The following is a 19,680-nucleotide window of genomic DNA, read 5'->3' on the forward strand; positions in this document are numbered from 1 at the left end:
GCTTTTTTTTTTTTTTTTTTTAATGCATAGAAGGGGATCACCCCCTTCCAGGGTCTGATTGGCTCTTTCCGAGCACAATAGCGGCTTTGCAACTGGTCTAAACGCGTAGTGGGCGGGACGAAGGGTGCGTAACTCTTTGTCCCCCTTCCAAGATGGCTGCATCCGTAGTGCGGCGCTTGTGTCTTCTGGTGGCTGGTCGAGGCCTGCAGTTCCGGGGAGGCTGCACCTGCAACCAGAGCCCAAGGAGGAGTTTCGCTACGGAGAGAAGAGACCGGAACCTCCTGTACGAGCACGCGCGCGAAGGCTACAGCGCGCTCCCTCAGCTAGACATGGAGCCGTTGTGCGCATACCCGGAAGAGGCCGCGCGCGCCCTGGAGCACCGGAAGGGGGAGCTACGGGCAGAAGATCTGCCCGCTATCGTGAGTGCGCTTGCGCCGGCCGGCGGTCGCGGGGTCGGGTAGCTTTGCCTATTGGCTGGTTGCTTCACCAACAGAGTAGGCTTGTAAGATACTCTTCAGCAGGGGGCGGTCTTACCGCAGGAATTTTTGCTCCTTCCCAGGTTTACCAATGCGTTGTCCTTGACACCCATGTACGTGCCCGTTATCCACGGAGTGCTAAGGCCGTAGTGTCTAGAAACCCATAATGCTCCTGTTCCATAAAGTTTGCTGGGTACCCATTCTGCGCTAGGATCTGCCAATGTCCTATGTCCTTCAACCTCATGCCAGGCGTACCCTAAGGCCACAAAGGAAAACGGGGAACAGGCATGTGAATCAGAGGTGAGGGGGGCCTCTTGCCTTTGGAGAGTGAGAGGTGGAGTTCTGCACCTACCCCACAGGTAGCAGGCAGGTAAATTGTGTTATTTAATGAATGAATGTTCTACTGAACAGATATTTAGGGAGCGTCTATATTATGTTCCAGGTGGCCTCTGGTGGCTGGTTGAAAATAAGGCAGTGAATAGTAATAATAGTAGTAGGGGGCAGTAGGGTGAGGATCCAGCCAGAAGATGTAGGGGACAGTGGCCACCTCATACCTTTCCTCTGGTGTCTACCCCCAGATCTCTACGTGGCAGGAGCTGAGGCAGCTGCGGGAGCAGATCCGGAGCCTGGAGGAGGAGAAGGGGGCTGTGACTGAGGCAGTGCGGGCCTTGCTGGTGAACAGGGGTCCTGGGGTGGGAGGGGTTGGCGGTGGGATGCCCCTGGCTGCAGGTAACAGGAAACCCAATTTCAGGAATTTGAAGGATGGGGACGCTTATTATCTCACAAAACAAGCCATTCAGGGTCCCCTCCAGCATCCCCAGCCCTGGTTCTTTCCCTCTGTCTCCACCTGGGACTTCACTGTGCTGACCTGTTTCCCCTCTTGCAGTTCTAAGGTGGCTGCTGTGGTTCGCCATCTCTTGGCATGACTGCTGGAGACAGAAAAGGAAACTTATTCAGCTTGAGTGCCTTTTCCAAGAGCAGGGAGACCTTTCCTGAGGCATCCAGCACAGTCCCCTCATGTCTCATGGGCTCAGACACCCCACACCCACACCAGTCAAGGGCAGGAGGCAGGGCCCGTGTTCCCTGAAATACAGGAGGGTGAACTGAGTCAGAGGTCTTAGGTTAGAAGGAGGAAAGAGGGCAGACGGTCTGGAGTTGGACAGCCAACTGCTTTTGCCACAGAGGGCTGACAGACAATCGTCCTCATCCCCTCAGACGTTTATACAGCCGTCACTGTGTGCCAGGTGCTGTTCCAGGTGCCCTCCTTACTCTCAGGCTCACAGCTCTGTAAGGAACAGTACCGACCCGGATCTACAGCCGAGGAAACTGAGGCCTCAGGACGTTAAAACATGCCTAAGTCTCACAGCTGGGAAGTAGGAGAGGTGGGGTTTGCACCCAGACATTTGGGCTGCTTTTCACCACTCTGCCCGAAGGCCTCCCCCCACCCCCTAATTACACCTCCCAGTGACCTACTGTGTCTTGCCAGGCCCTAGGCTACACACATCACAGGCGGGCAGGCGGCAAAAACAACAGAATTGATCACAGTGAATGTTCAGTGAGCACTGGCTCATCTTCTCGGGGAAGCCATGCAGCAGCCCTGCTGGGGAGCTCCTATTATCAGCGCATTTCACAGACTGGGATACTGAGGCTCAGAGAAAGGAAGAGGTTTGCCTAAGGGCACACAGCCAGTAGACACCCAACATTCAAACCCAGATCTGTCTGATTCCCTCTGGTACTCAGGACCGTAGAAGGTTCCAAGTATCAGAGGTCCTTAGTCTCAGGCGTCCAAATACTTGCTCAGACTTTACCTTTCCCGGCCTCAGTTTTCTCATCTACAAAACGGGGATCACAGTGATGCCAACCTCACGGAGTGATGAAGAAATAGGATGAGTGAGAGCCTTCTACACAGGGCCAGGCAGGATATTTGGAGCTGCAGGCGTGATTATCTTATCTCCTGTTAGCTTTGCTGACAGAGAAACTGAGGCACAGAGTGGAAGAGGGTCTAGCCAGGTACTGGCAGAGCAAGGAATTCAGATCCCCTGGCCGTGACCTTTCATCCTTCCTTTTTCTCCCCCATCTCACCCCAACTTCATCAACCTAATCACCCTTCATTCTCTTTTCCACCAGGTGAATCAGGACAACAGTCAAGTGGAGCAGGTACTACAGGGAGTTGATATCCTGTCCCAGTGGGGGGTGGGCAGTGAGGATACCATATCAGTCATGAATTCTCCATTGTATGTGGTAGAAAACATAGCTCAAATAGGATTAAGGAAAAAAACAACAGGCTCTATTGATTCATGAAACTAAAAATGCTGGCTTCAGGTACAGCTGGATCTAGGTGCTAGCTTCATATTTGGTTCTTCTTATTCCCAGACCAGCTTTCTCCCATTGGGAGAAGGGCAGGCAGGGTTTGGTGCAGAAAGAACCGTTCACATAAGTTCGGCTTGGGTCTTCTGTCTGTGTTTGAGCCAATCACGATGGCCAAGGCAAGGGAATGTTCTAGGAGGCCAGGCCAGAGACATATACCCATGGACATGCCACATGGTGATAAGGGGAGGTTCCCAAAAGGAAATTCAGTATGTTGAGCCAAAAGAAGAAGCAGTGAACATCCACCCCAAAGGCTGTGGTAGCCAGGATCAAGGTCAAACTGGCCGAGGGAACCCACTCTCTCCTGAGCTGAGCGCACTTGCCCCACTCCCAGGACCCGCAATATCAGAGTCTGCGGGCACACGGCCGGGAGATCCGGAAGCAGCTCACGCTCCTGTACCCCAAGGAGGCCCAGCTTGAGGAGCAGTTCTACCTGCGGGCGCTGAGGCTGCCCAACCAAACCCACCCAGATGTGGTGAGTGCCGTGCTGGGCGGCCGGGGAGGCCAGGAGCCCGCCTAGTGCCACCTTCGCGGTGACGCCCGGCCCACTGTCTCCCTGCAGCCCGTCGGGGATGAGAGCCAGGCCCGAGTGCTCCATGTAGTCGGAGACAAGCCAGGTGGGCCATAGCTCAGGTGCCAGGGGGGTGGAGGGGAGGGGAAGGGTGCAGGCTGGGGTCTGGACAGAAGCTGGAGCCCAGAGAGCTCCTAGTGCTGCAGGAGGCGGCCTGGCTGGGCTTTAGCTGTCTCTGCAGGCAGTTCTCAGTTTTCATTCTCTCTCCCCTCACCTCATCCCCTCATCAGGCTTTCTTACTTGTCTTTGTGTATGTGTGTGTGTGTGTTTCATGGGCATGTGCAACCACACACTTGTAAGTATCTGTCTCTTCCTCTCCCCTCTCTACCTCCCTGTATCTACTCTCTCTCCTTTCTTTGTCTCTCTAATCCTCTTCCTCTCTGTCCCTGTTCCCTGTCTCTCTCTCCCTCTTACCCTGTTGCTTTCCATCCACATACAGCTTTCTCTTTCCAACCCCGGGGCCACCTGGAAATAGCCGAGAAACTCGACATCATCCGTCAGAAGTGAGCCCCCCTCCTGGCCCCCACTGCCCAGCCCCCCACCCCCACCCCAACAGCTGGCTGCCGGCTCTGCCTCACCGGGCTCTGCATGGGATATGGAACTGCCAAGGCCTCGCCCGGCATGAATGTTTGATGCCTGGCCCCTCGCCTGGCAGCTGGGCCTCTGCCCTGGGGTGCTTGGGTCTCCCCTCCCCCCACCAGTCCTGGCCCACGTGCCCTACCCTGTCTTCCCCTGTCTCTCAGGCGTCTGTCCCATGTGTCTGGCCACCGCTCCTATTACCTGCGAGGGGCTGGGGCCCTCCTGCAGCACGGCCTGGTCAACTTCACACTCAACAAGCTCATCCGCCGGGTATGGGCCAGGATTGGAGGGCTGCCTGGTGGGGGTGGCATGGAAGCTGCGCTCTGAAGGCTCAAGGTGGAGAGGAGGGGGTGACCTCCACTCCAGTCACTGTTTTCAGAGCTTTACATGTATTATTGGCATATTGAATTCTTAGGGCGATTTTCTGAGCTGAGTGCTGTTATTGCCTCTTTTAGGGATGGAGACATTGAGGCCTGGAGAAGGGAGTATCTAGCCAGGGTCTCCCAGCTAGTATGTGGAGCTGGCCCTGGAGCCTGAGTTTGTAACCACCGTCTCTCACTGTCTGCCTGCGGTGTAGAGGGAGTGTTGGGGAAATACAGCATCTGTTGAAACTGGAGGGGTGGACAAGGGCCAGATGCACGTGACATTGTCCATGGTGAGGGACACAGGCATTTCCTGAGGGCACTGGGGAGCTACAGGCAGCTTTCAGCAGGGGAGGGACATGTTCAGATCTATACTTTGGATCTACACCTCTGGCTGCCTGTAGTATGTGTGAGTGAGGAAACCATGAAGAACCAGCAGAGAGGGCCCCAGTGACAGGGACACCAGGACTCTGGGGCCAGCTTCAAGCCCACTACTTGGGCCTGCCTCAATTTCCTGGGAAGTGAAATGGACTTTGGAGTGACAAGGGGGAGCCAGCATCCTTTCTTCAGGCCTGAGCTTGGGATCCGGTGGGGGTCCTGGCTGTTTTCTTTACCCCTTCCCTCCTTCCTCACAGGGCTTCACCCCCATGACAGTGCCAGACCTTCTGCGAGGAGCCGTGTTTGTGAGTGAGGATTCTGTTCCCCACGTCCCGCTGTTTGTCAGGCCCCAGTCTGGGGGCCTCACACAGGGACACCAGGCTGTCTTCCCTTAGGAAACTGCCCTGGGGCTGGGTTGAGGGGGTCAGGCCATAATAGGGAGCCTAGGGTGATTCCAGAGGCTTCCAGGGGAGGAGCAGGGGTTGTGACTGCAAAATGGGGGCCACCAAAGTTACCTGCCCTCTGACCTCTGTGGCCTGGCCTCTTCCCCAGGAAGGCTGTGGGATGACACCAAATGCCAACCCATCCCAAATTTATAACATCGACCCCTCCCGCTTTGAGGACCTCAACCTGGCCGGGACAGCAGAAGTAGGGCTTGCAGGTGAGTGCCTACCTGGGGGCAAGACCCGGGTGAGGATACCTCCAGTGTCTGCAGAGCAGGATGGATTGGAAGGGGACAGCCAGAGCATCCTGGGAGATGACAGCTCCCTGCCCAGGATAGCTCAGCGACCCCAGGGCCAACATGTACAGTTGTGTAGGTTGTTTACTGCACAACAGTACAGTGAGGATCCAGCCATATATCCTGACATGAGGTGTGTCCACCAGAGGGGATACCTTTTCTAATTCTCACAAAGGTTTCCTGTGGATGGATGATGGCCCTGGCTGACCCATCTTGTCTCCCTCTGCTTGTCCCCAGGCTACTTCATGGACCACTCTGTGGCCTTCAGGGACCTGCCAATCAGGTGATGCCCAGTTCCTTTAGACCTTGTCCCCACTTGTGACATTCCCTCTCCCCTCACTGACCCCACCTACCCCATCCCCGCAGGATGGTCTGTTCTAGTACCTGCTACCGGGCGGAAACAGACACAGGGAAGGAGCCGTGGGGGCTGTATCGAGTGCACCACTTCACCAAGGTCAGTGTAGCTAGGACTACGGAGGGGGTGGTCACCCCAGCAGCCTAGGGCCTTCTGACTCCTGTGCCCTCGTCCTGCCCCAGGTGGAGATGTTTGGGGTGACAGGCCCTGGGCTGGAGCAGAGCTCACAGCTGCTGGAGGAGTTCCTGTCCCTTCAGATGGAGATATTGACAGAGCTGGGCTTGCACTTCCGGTGTGGAGAGGGGTTGGGGTGGAGGCTGAGGTGGGTGGTGATGGGGAGGGAGGCGGGAAGGAGTGAAGGTTGGCTAAGTGCTCTCCCATCTTGCAAATCCTCACCACCTCCTCTCCCTCTGACGTCTTTTGCCTGTGTTGGGTAGACAGACATTCCTTATATAACCCTGTCAATCTGTAAAATGCTGTGTGAGGTTATAATGGCAGTGTATGCGGCACAGCGTACTCCAGCGTCAAGACCAGGCCCCTTCCCTCCTGTTGCTCCCGGTCCCTAGCGTGCTGCCTCAGCTGTCTGGTCCAAGATGGCTTTTCACCATCCAGTGGGAAGGGGAAGTGGGGGGAGCACACCCCTTCCCTTTAAGGGATGACTGGACGTCGCAAGTCCCTCCTCTCTCACCATCAGTCACACGTAGCTTTAAAGACAGGCTGAGAAATGAGGATTTTTTTCTGGGTGACCCATTACAAAATCCTGGGGGCACACTTGTTATAGAAGGAAGAAAGGCAGTGGTGAACAGCCCGGATACTCCACCATGTGCCCTTCCTCCCCACCTCCATCAACCTCTTCTCTGCCTCCCCCTCCTCATACCCGCCTCTCCATCACCACCTCCTGCCTCACCTCCCCCTTTGCCACTATCATCTCTTTATCTCCCATTTTCCTCTTTTTGGCCACCTCCTTCTCCATCGCCTCCATTTCCTCCTCTTCCTCCCCCTCACTCCTCCTCCTCCAACACCTCTCACCCGCTGCCCTTCACCATGTCTTCCTCCTGGGCGCAGGGTCCTGGACATGCCCACTCAGGAACTGGGCCTGCCCGCCTACCGCAAGTTCGACATTGAGGCCTGGATGCCAGGCCGTGGCCGCTTTGGCGAGGTGAGCCCCCACCGTCCAGCCCACCCCAGTGGGGCCGTGGGGTGGGAAAGAGGATGACCCTGCCCCCCACGGCCCATCCTCTCAGCCCGCCCCACCCCCATGCCCAGGTCACCAGTGCTTCCAACTGCACAGACTTCCAGAGCCGCCGTCTCCACATCATGTTCCAGACGGAGGCTGGGGAGCTGCAGTTCGCCCACACGGTCAGCCCGCACACCTTCGCCCACCCTCCCCAGTGCCCCCCCTCCCCGAGACCCACCACCTCAGCCCCTCCCCAGGCTGGACCGACTGGTGCCTGGGTCTGAGCAGGTACCTCTTCCAGGTGAATGCCACGGCCTGTGCTGTCCCCCGTGTCCTCATCGCGCTCCTGGAGAGCAATCAGCAAAAGGTGCGGGGGTGGGAGGATGGCCCCCAGAGAGGTGGAGGCTGGAGGGCTGGGCAGGGCAGTGGCCTGAGGCCTGTTCTCTCCCCAGGATGGCTCGGTGCTCGTGCCCCCTGCCCTCCAGCCCTACCTTGGCACCGATCAGATCACGACCCCCACCCACGTGCCTCTCCAGTATATCGGCCCCAACCAGCCCCAGAAGCCCAGGCTCCCGGGCCATCCTGCCTCCCGCTGAGGACTCATCCTCATTGACCACCAGGGTTGTCGCTGCTTCCTGGAGCTTGGGGGCCCCTGGACCCCAGGGTCCACCTCTTCTACTTCCCTTCTTCCCCAGGATCAGTCAGACTCTTGTCGTTGGGGGTCCCAGCCTGCACTAGGATACAGGATGTCTGGGGACTCAGAAGTTCTAGGGATGGGGGAAAAAGAGGGAGAGGAGGCCTCCATTCCTCCTTCCTTCTTCTCTCCCTCAGAGAAAGGCCCCAATAAACGGTCAGAACAAAGGCCTTTGTGGATCTGTGAGCAAGGGAGATGGTGTGGCCAGCTTGCGGGGATGCTGGGCATTTGCTCAGAGTGCTGAGTCATCCAGGGGTATGTGGCTGCAGGGATCATGCTGGAAGTGTCCGGCACCCCCCAGAGCATGTAGAGGGGAGCTTGGGGGCCACCGAGGGAACTGAGAGGATGCCAAGTCCTCTCCCCTTACTCTGGGACAAGTGGAATCTCGTGCTGACCCCAGTGTCAACCGCACATCTCGGTCCCCAGGTCCAAGTAAGGATCTGGTAGGCAGCCCAAACTTGGTGACACCAGAAGTTGGTCTTCCCCAGGTGTGCCCATCTCAGTCCATGGTACTGCTTTCCCAGCTCCTCGGGCCGCAGCCCTGCCAGTCATCCTCAGCTCTTACATCCATATCTAGTCCTTCAGCAAACCCTGGCAGCTCCTCCTTCAGAATATTTCCAGAACCTGCCTTTGCTCTCTCGTCCCCGGCCTCTCCCCAGTCCTGTCCATCATTATCTCCCATTTGGAGTTGTGGCAAACTCTCCCTACTCCCTGTCCCCCCACAAAGTGAGAGGGACCCTGTGGACACCTGTCCCCCCTCCCCTGCTCAGAGCCATCCTGTGGCTCCACCTCACTCAGGGGAAGAGACATAGTTGTCACCATGGGCCACAGGGCCCCACGTGACCTGCCTCCTGCCTTCATCTTCAACCCACCTCTCTGTCGTCCTCTGACCACCCAGCAACCTGCCTTGCTGTCCTAGCACTCAAACTCAGATCTTTGCACTTGCTAGTCCCCTCCCTGGCTACTCTTCCCCCAGATCTTGTGTGATTGTCTCCATCTTATCACTCAGGCCTTAGCCCAAATGTCATCTCCTCAGGGAGGACTTCCCCACCACCCTGGCCAAAGTGAAAACCCCAGCACTCAGTATCTCCACTGCTGCGCTCATGCAATGCACCACAGACGATTCCTCCTTCCCCACGTAACGGGTCTTTACTTGAGTATTATCTGCCTCCCGCTTCTCAGATGTCCATTCTGAGAGGCCAGGGAAGTTTGCCTATAGCCCAGGGTGAGGAAGAGGACTGGGCATACAATGGGTACTCAGTAAAAATGACTGGAATGAAGGTGCTCAGATCTGTGCAGTTCCCAGTGCCGGGGTGCTGCCTAAGTTAACTTAGACACAAGTTAATTTATTCAATCCTCACCATCAAGCTGTGGAGTAAGTTGTCACCAGCTCTTTTTCACAAGTAAGGAACAGGTCTTAAGATTAAGCAGTTGTCCCAGGGCTGCACGCTGGTAATGGTGGAGCTGGGACTCAGGTGGAGCCCAGCTACAACCCTGAGGAAGTAGATTTATGAAACCCATTTTCCAGATGAGAAAACTGGGGCCAAGGAAGGGAAGGAGTTGCCTGAGGTTAGTCTGTAAGTGGCTGCCTCTGAATTCTAACCCAGATCCGCCTCCCAGTGGGGTGTTAAGCGTATCAAACCCTGGTTTCTCTGGGAAGAGAAGCCCCCACCCAACATGCTGGAGCCCAGGGTCTGGAAGCTGGAGGACTGGGGGATGGGGCATGAATAATTTAAGGGTCTCTGGCAGGTTGCTGCCCCACAGCTGTTTCCCTGCCGCGGGCAGGGAGGGGGTGGCAGTGATGTCACTTCCTCTCCCCTGTGGGGCCACTGGGGCGATGGGTTATAAGGAGCTGCCGCCCCAGCCCGCACAGCGCCAAGGACCCTGGTCCGGACACCCCACCATGCAGCGCCACAGGCCCACCTCCATGCTGCTGCTGCCTTCCCTGCTAGTGCTGCTGCTCAGGGCAGGTGAGCACCAGAAACCAGGGCGACTTCAGCAGCCAGCCTGGGGAGCAGGGACTCGGGTGACCAGGGGCAGGGATGGTGCACCCAGCGCGGTCAGACTAGAGACTTCATGGGCCAAGTGTCCAGGTGGAGATGATGCAGCTGGGCTGGGGAAGGGGACGTACCCACAGGTCCCTGGACGACCTCGGAGCTGGAGTCAGCACCGGGGACAGCGCCTGGGGTCTGAGCCCAGCACCCATGTCCTTCTTCCACAGCCACCGCAGCTCCCCTGGCACCAAGACCCTCCAAGGAGGAGGTGAGGAATGTGGCCCCCTTGCCCAGCCTCATCTCCCTGGGGCCCTGGCCCTCTCTGCCGAGCCCCCTCCATGATCCTTGTCTCTCCTCCAAACCAGCTGCTCTCATTCTCCCCATCTGCCCTGCCCTCAACCTCCCCTCTGACCCTTCACCCCCAGCTGACCCGCTGTCTGGCAGAGGTGGTCACAGAAGTGCTGATGCTGGGCCAGGCCAACCGAGGCCCCTGCACGGCTCTCCTCCACAAAGGTAAGGAGGGCCCAGGCCCCCTCCTAGGAACAGCCACCCCACCAGGGTTTGACCCAGGGCTGCCTGGAGGAAGGGGTGTCCTCTTCTCATCCTGGAGCCCCATCATCTGGGCTGGCACGGCACTGCCCAGTGTGTCCAGAGAGAAGGAGCCCGCCCCCCCCCAGCCCCACCCTTGGGGCTCCCTGCAGAGGTACAGGATAGGGACGGAGACTGTCTCCTGGCACCTGGCCCTCCTCTCCCAGTTTTGGGCAGTCCCCCTGTAGGAACTCGGGCAGGCCCCAGAACTTTCCAGGTCTGCTTCCTGATTGGCTGCACAGAGAACATCCTTTCTTTCCACTAGAAATGTGTGAGACAGAGCCCTACGGCTGTGGGCCCGCCGAGGAGAAAGGCCTGCTGGTTGGGGATTTTAAAAAGCAAGAGGCTGTGAAAACAAGGTCCAGCCAGGAGGTGAGGGACGAGGAAGAGGACGAGGCAGCAGAAAGGACCCACAAGTCCGAGTTGCACAAACAGGCCATCCGCGAGCAGCTCCACAGCCAGCTCTGCCAGGAGGAGGAGGAGGAGAAGAGGAGGGGGCCTGTGGAGACCTTTGAGGGCCTGTGGAAGCAGCATCGAGGAGGTGGCGGGGGCCCCGGGAAGCAAGTGGCAGAGCAGACCAGTGACGAGACGGCTCAGTTCGAGGCAGAGGAGAAGGGGGTGCAGGTGCTGGGCGGGGGCCGCAGCCTGTGGCAGGGGGCTGAGGCGGGTGAAGGAGAGAGGCACGAGGACTCTCCGCACCGCCACCATCTCCACCAGCCAGCAGCTGAGCCCAAGCAGGAGAAGGAAGAGGCTTGGGACAGGGAGGTGAGTGGAGGAGGCAGTGGGGGAGTGGGGTGGACCAGACGCCAGTGGACTTAGTACCAAACAGCTACCAGTGTTGGGCCATAAACAGCAAGGCCCACCCCGAATGGGTCATTGTGACCAGGACTGACACCAGGACTAGGCAGCAACATCTAAGCAGGGTCTCTACTTGACCAGGGTGGCCCCTGTTACTGCACAGAAGCGTCCGAGTTAGCCACCATTGCTAGTCTGTAACCAGCAAGTTGGCCACTGTGAAGAGAGGCTACTGTGAAGAGAGGCTGCTGTGCCTGGTTCACTGGGATACAGGTGGACACCATTGCTGGGCCATGGAAAGTAAAGATGTCACCGTGATCGGTGGCAGTTACTAAAGTGGCCATCACTTCACGAATGGGTGGAGGCATCCAAGTTGAGCACCTTGGCTAGTCCTCCGTCTGCTGCTGTTGGCCGGGGCAGACACCATGGGTCATGTTAGCTGACCTAACTCTTTCAGGCTTGTGGCAACCAGTATGGTCACCATCACAGCCCATGATGGCTAGGATGACCACAGTTGGCTGCCACTGTGGGCGACCACTGAGGTGGCCCACTTTTGAGGGTGGGTGCTGAGCACAACATTTCTGACCCCACCAGGAGCATGATGTGGAGCGGCTGGAGCATGTGAGAGATGAGCTGAAGAAGGCAACGGAGATGCTGGGCGAAGAGCTCAGGAGGGAGGGCTGACCCCGGACCTCAGGTCCTCCTTCCCGACACACCCTACGGCTCAGGCCTGTTGACCCCCAACACAACACCCCCCCACAACCTGGCGCCTGACTCTGCTCCCCAATCTGCCTGAGAGGGGAGAAGGGTGTGCCTTGGAACCAGGCCTTGAGGGGCCAAGTCTGAGCTCAGACTGACTCAGGAAACAGCCCTGACACCGTCTAACCCACTCCAACCCTCCCGAGTGAATAAAGCACGAAGAAAACCACTGGGGCTTACTGCGCAGCACTTGAGTTTGGAGGGACGGGAGCTCAGGAGTAATCTCGATCTACACACTGGTTGTCAGAACTGGGATTTTATTAAACTGGAAACTCTATTAACAATTAAGTCAGATGGGGTCGTCAGGGAGTGGTTTTGAGGCTGGGGTGGGAGGTAGCTGGTTTGGCCTCCGGCCACTGTGGACCACGATGTCGTCGTATTCATCCTGGGGGCAGAAGGGGTCAGGCAGAGGGGCTCAGGCGGCTGCCACCTTGCCCACTGCCCAAGTTCTTCCACCTACCCTGAGAACTGGCTGTTGCCTTGAAGCCCGAGTTCCTCGCTCCTGCTTCAACCTCGCCACTCCTAGTTCTCAAACCACCACTTTCAAGGTCGCCTGCGTTCTCCCAGCACTACTGCCTGGGCCCCAGCCCTGCTGCCTCTCCAGTCCTTCAGCCACCGAGGTCTCCCCCTCCACCCCTTCCCCCAGCCTTTCCCACTTTCCTCAACCCCCACCGCTCAACATCAGCCCCTGCCCACGGCAGTGTCTCTGCTGCCCGGGTCTCCAGGGAAACCTCCTCACCGCAGGCTCAGGTCTTTCCCCGCTGCTGCCAGTGTTCAAATCACTGCTGCCCAAGGTCATATTCCCGCAGCCTGAGTTCTCCAACTCTTGTTCTCCAAAACAACTCCCCTTGCTGCCGCCTGCTGCTGCCCGTGCTTCCCAACCACTACAACCGAGGTGTTTTCTCTACCTCTGCCTGAGTTCTCCCTCTGCCGTTGTCTTAATTTCTCAACCACCACTGCCTGGGTTCTCCCCGCCACCCCTGTCTAGGTCTCCCTTGGCCGCTGCCTGATACCACTTGCACTGCTGCCTGAGTTCTCTAATCACAGCAGCCCAATATCAGTACCATTTCTTTAATTTCTCTTTTCCCCCTTCCCACCTGCCCATTTACCCTGACCCCCCCAGCTGGGCCTCCCCGTCTGTCCTCCTGACTCACGCCCTCGTCCCCGCTGTCACTGTCGCTGTCGCTACTGCTGCTGCAGGGGCCGGGCTTATCCTCGTCCTCGGGCTCAGGGGCTCCGTGTGCCCGGAGGAGGCGGGCAAGGATGGGGTTGGGCCGAAGCGTGGCGCTGCCGAGTGGGGTGCGGCCACCATACATGCGGGCAGCAGGGTCGGCACCGGCCTTCAGGAGAAGCTCTAGCACATCAGCTGCTTGGGCCTCCACTGCCAAGTGCAAGGGGCTTCGGCCACACGTGGGCTCCTGAGGAGTGCAGCAGAGAGGTCAGAGAAGACCCCGCCCCAATCTGGGGGACACCGCCCACCCTGCCACACCTTCTCCCTGGAGTGCCTCACCGGTTTGTTGAGGTCAGCTCCGGCCTCTCGGAGCAGTCGGACCATCTCTGCATCTTTGTGGATGACGGCCACATGGAGTGGGGTGTGGCCTGAGGACAGAGTGACTAATGTCAGATGACAGGGGTGAGGGGCCTGGGCCCCCAGTGCCACGATCCTGGGGATGGGCCTTGTGGCCTCAGGGTGATGGAGTTTGGGGTCTGGCTCCTGAATTCCTAGGTATACCCAGGAGGCCCCCGAATCCCAAATGCCTAAGTCTCAGGCAGTGCCAGGGCTGGGTCGTGGGATGTTTGGGGCCTATGAGTGAAGAGCCGGAGGGCTGTGGACAAGATGCCTGGATCTTGGGCCAGGAGACCTGAGTCTCTGGTCTCACTTTACATAGAACCAGAACCCCAAATTCCTGGGTCCTGAGTAGCTGAAGGGCCTGTACCTTAGGGGGTGGGGTGGGCCCTGAACACTGCGCCCTGGATGACGTCAGTTCCTTTGTGGTGTGGCCTGGTCCCAAGTAGTTGGGCTTAGAGATGAGGGAGCTGAGACTCATATGCCAGGGTCCTGGGTAGACAGGGTCTTTTTCCCCAGGAGGCCTGGCTGAGGAGGGCTGTCCCTGAACCCCAATGTCAATCTCTGGGAACCCAGGCTGCCAGAGTCTCATAGAGGTCCTGGGCCTTGAATTCCCTCATCCTGGGTGAGCTGGGACCTGTGGTTCTCAGTAATCTGGGGCCTGAGCAGGAGTCCTTGGTCCTGCTGCCTGGGTCCCTGGGGCCTTGGTGTTATTTCCTAAGGGCTTTGAGCCCAGAGCCAGGTGCTTACGCCCTGCCTGGGAGCCCGGCCCTTCCCCGTGACTGAGGACCCTCACCCTCATAGTTTTCAGCCTCCAGCTGCAACTTCCAGTCCTCTTCACTCTCATCCTCTTCCTTCTCCAAGTCAGGTTCAGAGTACAAGGCAACAGGGCTATGGTTGGCGTCAGGAGTATGGTCAGAGCCCTGGGTGAGGTAGGTGTTGGGGACTCCCCTGGGGCGCTGGGGGCGAGGCTGGAGCAGCACGCGAGCACAGGCATGTGACCCGACGCGGCAGGCCAGGTGCAGTGCCGTGTGTCCCCCACGCTCTGCCACCAGTAACCCGGCACCTGCCATGTACAACTTCTCCACTGTGGATGCCTCCCCCAGGATGGCTGCCAGATGCAGGGCTGTCTGTAGGAGCAGAAGGCAGGGGTTAGGGGGTCACACTGAGAATCCTGGCTCCCAAGCCCAACACCGTCCACAGGCGGCTCACCTGGCCCAGGTCATTCTGCAGATCCAAGTACTCAGTGCCAGCCGCAAAGCCTAGGAGGAAATCCAGGAAGGGCTCATGCTGATGAATTACTGCCAAGTGCAATGCCCTGAGGACAAGGACAGCAGTCAGAAGACAGCAGTCAAGTACTCTTACATGTATTCATTCAACAAACGTGGAGCACCTACTGTGTACTAGGCATTATGAGCACAGTTCTAGAACCCATTGTCAGGAGTCTGGAGGGTCTGGTCAGAGTTAATTCAGCAAATTTGTTTAATTAATGCTTATTAAGTAGGACTTCTACTTCCTCCCAAGATGAAGTAACATGGACCAGATTTCACTCCCATCTGAATCCACCAAAAACTCAGACAAAATACAGTATGTGAAACAACAGTTCTCAAGTTACTAGATGTCATGCAATGAATGACAGTGACCCTGAAGGACAGGCAGCAAGCTCGCTGGGCCCTTCATTGACTGCCACAGTTTACTGTCTTGAGAGTTTCCAAGCCATGATGCAGAGAGGGAGAACCCAGGCAGATTGCCTGAGGTGAGGAGACAGAGTTGAGTCTTGGGAGAGCAGAGCAGCTGGAGTCACAGGACAGGGAACCAGAGAGGAGAGAGCTGCACAGGAAGAGACCCTGGAGATTAACAGAGGGGCCTCCGGAGTATTAAGGAGAATACTGGTCAGTGCATGAGTGTAAGGAAACCACCCTAGCCTGGGGGAATACCATCCAAAAGGATTAGAGAGAGAAGCCCCAGTGCTCTTACAGGGCGAGGACTAGAAAAACCCCTACTTCACAGGATAATGGGTAGAATACTCAGAAAGGACTTGCCTCAGCAGTGGGAATAATAAGCTCTAGATCAGGTGGGTGCTCAGGACCCACCTAACAAATCATAAAAGCAAAACCCAAAAGGATCAAACTACTTACGAGTAATTTAACTGCACCCCAGAACAACACTCAAGCATATTTATAGGAATACCAAACTAGCCAACCTAACAAGGTAAAAACCCACAATGTCTGGCATCTAATCAAAGACTATCATGCATGCAGAGAAACAGGAAAACATGATCCATAATGAGAATAATCAATCAATTGACAATGACCTAGATGGTAGAATTATAAATCAAGGACATTAAAACAGTTCATTACAACTGTATCTCATACCTTCAACAAGTAGAGACATAGATGATAAAAGGAAAAGACTCAAACTGAACTCCTAGAAATAAAAACTACAACACGTGAAATGAAAAATACACTGGATGGGATTAACAACAGATGAGACACTGCAGAAGAAAAGATTAATGAACCTGAAGACTTCACCATAGCAACTATCCAGAACAAAACACAAAGAGAATATTTTAAAATGGAAAGGACACCAGTTAGCTATTGGACAACTTCGAGCAGCCTAATATCTTTGTAACTAAAGTTCCTAAAGGAGGAGAGGGATAGAAAAAATATTTGAAGAAATCATGTCTGGAAATTTTTCCAAATTTGATGAAAACTATAAACCCATGGCTCCAAGAAGCTCAATGACTCTCAAGAATGAGAAATATGAAAAAAAAACTACACCAAGGCTCATCATAAAAAATCTGTTCAAAGCCAACAATGAAGGTGAATTTATTGTCTTTAATAAATTAAATTATTGTCTGTTCAAAGTAGCCAGAGGAAAAGACACCTTAAGTACAGTGAAATAAAAATAAGGAGGACAGCAGACTTCACACAGGAAATAATCCAAGAGAACACAATGGAGCAACAACTTAAAAGTACTCAAAGATGGACCATCAATTTAAGAGTTCTTTAACCCAGCAAAAATATCCTTCAAAAACAAAGACAAAATAAAGATGCTTTCAACTATACAATAGCCGAAGGAACTCATCACCAGCAGACCCACATCACAAGAAATGTTCAAGGAAACCTGTGAGCAAAAGGAAAATGATATCAAATGGAACTATGAATCCATACAAAAGAATAAAGAACAGTGAGAATAATAACTATATGGGTAAGTACATAAGATTTTCTTTCCTGGGGGGTGGGAGATAACTCAGTGGTAGAGCACACGCTTGGCGTGCACAAGGTCTTGGGTTCAATCCCCAGTGCCTCCATTAAGGGGGAAAAATTAAATTAAATTAAAAAGATTTTGTTTCTTACTATGTAAATCTCTTTAGAAGACAATTTTTAAAAAAGAATTGACTGCTTAAGCAAAAAAATAAGAACAATGTCTGGTGGAGTTTGTAACACATGTCAGTAAAATCTATGACCACAATAGCGTAAAGGCCAGGAAGAAACAAAAGAAAATATACTATTCTAAAGTTCTTTTACACTATAAGAAGTGGTATAATATCACTTGAAGATAGACCATAAAAAGTTAAAGTGGTGCCCTATAAGCCCTAAAGCAGGAGTCAGCAAATTTTTTTCTGTGAAAGGCCAGATAAATATTTCAGGCTTTGTGGATGATGTGGTCTCTCTTTTATCTACTCAGCTCTGCTGTCAGGATGCAAGAGCAGCCATTGGAGATATGTAAATGAGTGGGCATGGCTGGATTCCAAAAGAACTTACTTTATCGAGTCTGAAATTTGAGTTTCATATAATTTTCACTTGCCACAATATATTATTCTTCTTTTAATTTTTTCCAACCATTTACAGATGTAACAACCATTCTTAGCTCCCAGCCAGACAAAAGCAGGTAGTTGGCCAGATTTTGCCTGGAGGCCATCGTTTGCCAACCTCTGTCTTTCAGAGCAACCACTAAAATAAAAAACAAGGGGGAGGGTATAGCTCAGTGGTAAAGTATATGTCTAGCATGCAGGAGGTCCTGGGTTCAATCCCCAGTACCTCCATTAAAAAAAAGAAGTAAATCAATAAATAAACCTAATCACCTCCTCCTTTCAAAAAAAATTTAAAAGGATTCAAGTTATACAATGTTCTCTGTCCATAATGGAATTAAATTTAAAAACCAGTGAAAGGAAGATATCTGGAATATCTGGAAACTAAATAACATACTTCTGAATAATCCACCAGCCAAAGAAGAAATCAAAAGACAAGTTATTTTTATTGTTGTGGGGGAGGCAATTAGGTTTATTTTTTATTTATTTAATTATTTAATTAATTATTTATTTAATGGAGATACTGGGGAATGAACCCAGGACCTTGTGCATGCTAAGTAAGCATGTGTTCGACCGCCGAGCTATACCCTCCCCATTCTCTTTTCTTTTGGCTGCTTGGGGGGGGGGGGTCCGGTTTATTTATTTACTTATTTAAATGGCAGTACTGGGGATTGAGGTACCCAGGACCTCATGCATGCTAAGCATACACTCTACCACCCCCTCAAAAGAGAAATTAAGAGGTACACTGGATTAAGTGAAAATAAAAACACAGCACTTCAGCACATCATACTGCTAAAGCACTACTCCAGGAAATCTATAGCTTGAAACACCTAAACTAGAAAAATAGAAAAGGTCTCAAATCAAATGACCTCTGCTTCCACCTGAAGAAACTAGAAAAAGAAGAAAAAATCAAACCCAAAGTAAGCAGAAGGAAATAATGAAAGAACAGAGATCAACAAAACAGAAGGCAAAAAAATTTTCTAAATTAAAGATAAAAAACAAAAAACAAAAACACCAATAGAGAAAATAAATGAAACCACAGCTGACTCTTTGAGACCAGTGTTTCTTGAGCGCCTCCTATGGGTCAGGGACAGTTCGGTCACTGGGGATACGGCAGTAAACACCACACAAAAACCCCAGGTACATTCCCTCACTTGGGTCTTTACAACATTGTTCCTTCTACCTGGAATGCTCTCCCCAGACCATCTACTTGTCTCACTTTTTTGCTTTATTTTTCTCAAAAGAACTTACTCTCTTCTGACATTCCATTTTTCTGTCTTTCTTAATTTTTTTTTCATTTTCTGTCTTTGTTTCTTCCTGTCTTTTCTTCTCTCTCTTACTTTGTGTCTATGTATCTTTCTGTTTCTTTCTTTCCTTCTCTCTCTTTTTTTACCTCCCGCCCTTCCTCCATTTCTTTCTGTCTATAAAACCCCTTTAGAATGTATGCTCCACAGGGCCTAAGTTTTTGTGTTTTCTCCACTGCCTTATCACCAGCATCTAAAACAGGGCCTGGAACGTTGTAGATGTTGGGTAAATATTTATTTAACAGATGACTCCCTGCTGTCACGAAGTTTATATTTTCTCTTTGAATGTAAGATTTGAAGATTAGCGTTCAGAAAGTGGGATCTTAGAGTCAAAAACCAAGTATTAATTTCGGAAATCAACATCTAAGGAGCTAAGGATCAAAGATCATATTTGGAAGTTAAACGTCAGGAAGAGCCTGCCTGAACCACTGTCCTAACAGAGGTCTCAGGATTGGGGTCAGGAAGTTCAGATCGAGTTTTGGATGTGGCATCCATCAATGGATGTGGAACAATGAAAACCAGAGTTCCACAAAAGAAGGTCAGAAATTATTGGGTTAGGATCAAAACTAGATAGGAAATTGGTTTTATCAAAGGTTAGACTTGGGTTAGAGGTCAGGAAGTCAAGCATTGGAAGACAGATTTAGAAGTGAGAGGTTGGGAAGTCAGGATCCGAGATTAATAGGGAATCAGATGTGGGATCCTAGGGCCCGGCTTGGCCGACTAAGGTTCACTCACGTGTCGCCATCCTCAGTGACGAAGCCGAAGACGAGGGGCGCCCACGACAGCCCCGGGCCCAGCTCCGCGCCTAGTCCCGGTCCTCCGGGGGCCGCTGCATCCGGACCCAGAGAGCCCAGACCGCTGTCGCACCATTCGTCGGCGTCCGCAGCTTTCCCCAAGCACGCGACCCCGGCCATGGCCCCCGAAGCCTCAGGGGCCCCCAGCGGCTGCCCGCCTGTCTGGGCTCTGCCTGGAATTCCGGCACTTCCGCCCTGCGGGGAATTCCCCAACACTCCCCCCTGACTCATCCAATCAGAGTGGGCTAAATTGTACACGCCCCGCCCCCATATCACACCATGACCAATCAGAGTATTCAGATGGGCAGCGGCTCTCTACCCTTTCCCACATTTTCCGGGCGCCCTTTACCAACATGGCTGTGGGCAC

At 53.8% G+C, this 19,680-nt stretch overlaps 3 protein-coding genes across 7 annotated transcripts in view; 2 read left to right on the plus strand and 1 right to left on the minus strand.

Moving 5' to 3' along the window:
• Positions 1–7,865, plus strand: part of SARS2 (seryl-tRNA synthetase 2, mitochondrial) — a 33,567-nt gene extending 25,702 nt beyond the window's left edge. For 2 of the 3 annotated variants that reach the window (XM_032486070.1, XM_032486069.1), the window contains exons 2-17: positions 153–419; positions 1,055–1,150; positions 2,604–2,633; positions 3,178–3,318; positions 3,406–3,460; positions 3,854–3,917; positions 4,158–4,263; positions 4,991–5,038; positions 5,286–5,394; positions 5,710–5,755; positions 5,839–5,926; positions 6,010–6,119; positions 6,893–6,986; positions 7,094–7,186; positions 7,306–7,371; positions 7,457–7,865. In XM_032486070.1, coding sequence (XP_032341961.1) covers positions 153–419; positions 1,055–1,150; positions 2,604–2,633; positions 3,178–3,318; positions 3,406–3,460; positions 3,854–3,917; positions 4,158–4,263; positions 4,991–5,038; positions 5,286–5,394; positions 5,710–5,755; positions 5,839–5,926; positions 6,010–6,119; positions 6,893–6,986; positions 7,094–7,186; positions 7,306–7,371; positions 7,457–7,600 — 1,557 coding nt within the window. In that variant the 3' untranslated portion in view covers positions 7,601–7,865. Of the gene's footprint in view, positions 1–152; positions 420–1,054; positions 1,151–2,603; positions 2,634–2,798; positions 2,880–3,177; positions 3,319–3,405; positions 3,461–3,853; positions 3,918–4,157; positions 4,264–4,990; positions 5,039–5,285; positions 5,395–5,709; positions 5,756–5,838; positions 5,927–6,009; positions 6,120–6,892; positions 6,987–7,093; positions 7,187–7,305; positions 7,372–7,456 lie in introns of those variants that run through there. The other variant, XM_032486071.1, reaches the window with a different exon arrangement.
• Positions 7,837–12,003, plus strand: CCER2 (coiled-coil glutamate rich protein 2). 3 transcript variants are annotated; one of them, XM_032486073.1, is made up of 6 exons: positions 7,837–7,953; positions 9,563–9,668; positions 9,920–9,960; positions 10,058–10,205; positions 10,546–11,045; positions 11,670–12,003. In XM_032486073.1, the coding sequence occupies exons 1-6, from the start codon at positions 7,894–7,896 to the stop codon at positions 11,757–11,759; spliced, it is 945 nt and encodes a 314-aa protein (XP_032341964.1). In that variant the 5' UTR covers positions 7,837–7,893; the 3' UTR covers positions 11,760–12,003. The 3 variants fall into 3 exon arrangements, with proteins under 3 accessions (XP_032341964.1, XP_032341963.1, XP_006195033.3); XM_032486072.1 differs by lacking the exon at positions 7,837–7,953 and having other exon boundaries at positions 8,021–9,668; XM_006194971.3 differs by lacking the exon at positions 7,837–7,953 and having other exon boundaries at positions 8,021–9,668; positions 10,118–10,205.
• A 71-nt stretch (positions 12,004–12,074) lies between these two features.
• NFKBIB (NFKB inhibitor beta) lies at positions 12,075–19,509 on the minus strand. The gene is made up of 6 exons (XM_006194970.3): positions 19,255–19,509; positions 14,614–14,719; positions 14,198–14,531; positions 13,345–13,433; positions 12,989–13,252; positions 12,075–12,219 (listed from the first exon to the last, which is right to left on the minus strand). Exons 1-6 carry the CDS (start codon positions 19,431–19,433, stop codon positions 12,124–12,126), a joined length of 1,068 nt encoding a protein of 355 aa, XP_006195032.1. The 5' UTR covers positions 19,434–19,509; the 3' UTR covers positions 12,075–12,123.
• Between the last annotated feature and the right edge of the window lie 171 nt (positions 19,510–19,680).

This window comes from Camelus ferus, chromosome 9 (assembly GCF_009834535.1).
Source record: "Camelus ferus isolate YT-003-E chromosome 9, BCGSAC_Cfer_1.0, whole genome shotgun sequence".
Classification (NCBI taxonomy): Eukaryota; Metazoa; Chordata; class Mammalia; order Artiodactyla; family Camelidae; genus Camelus; species Camelus ferus.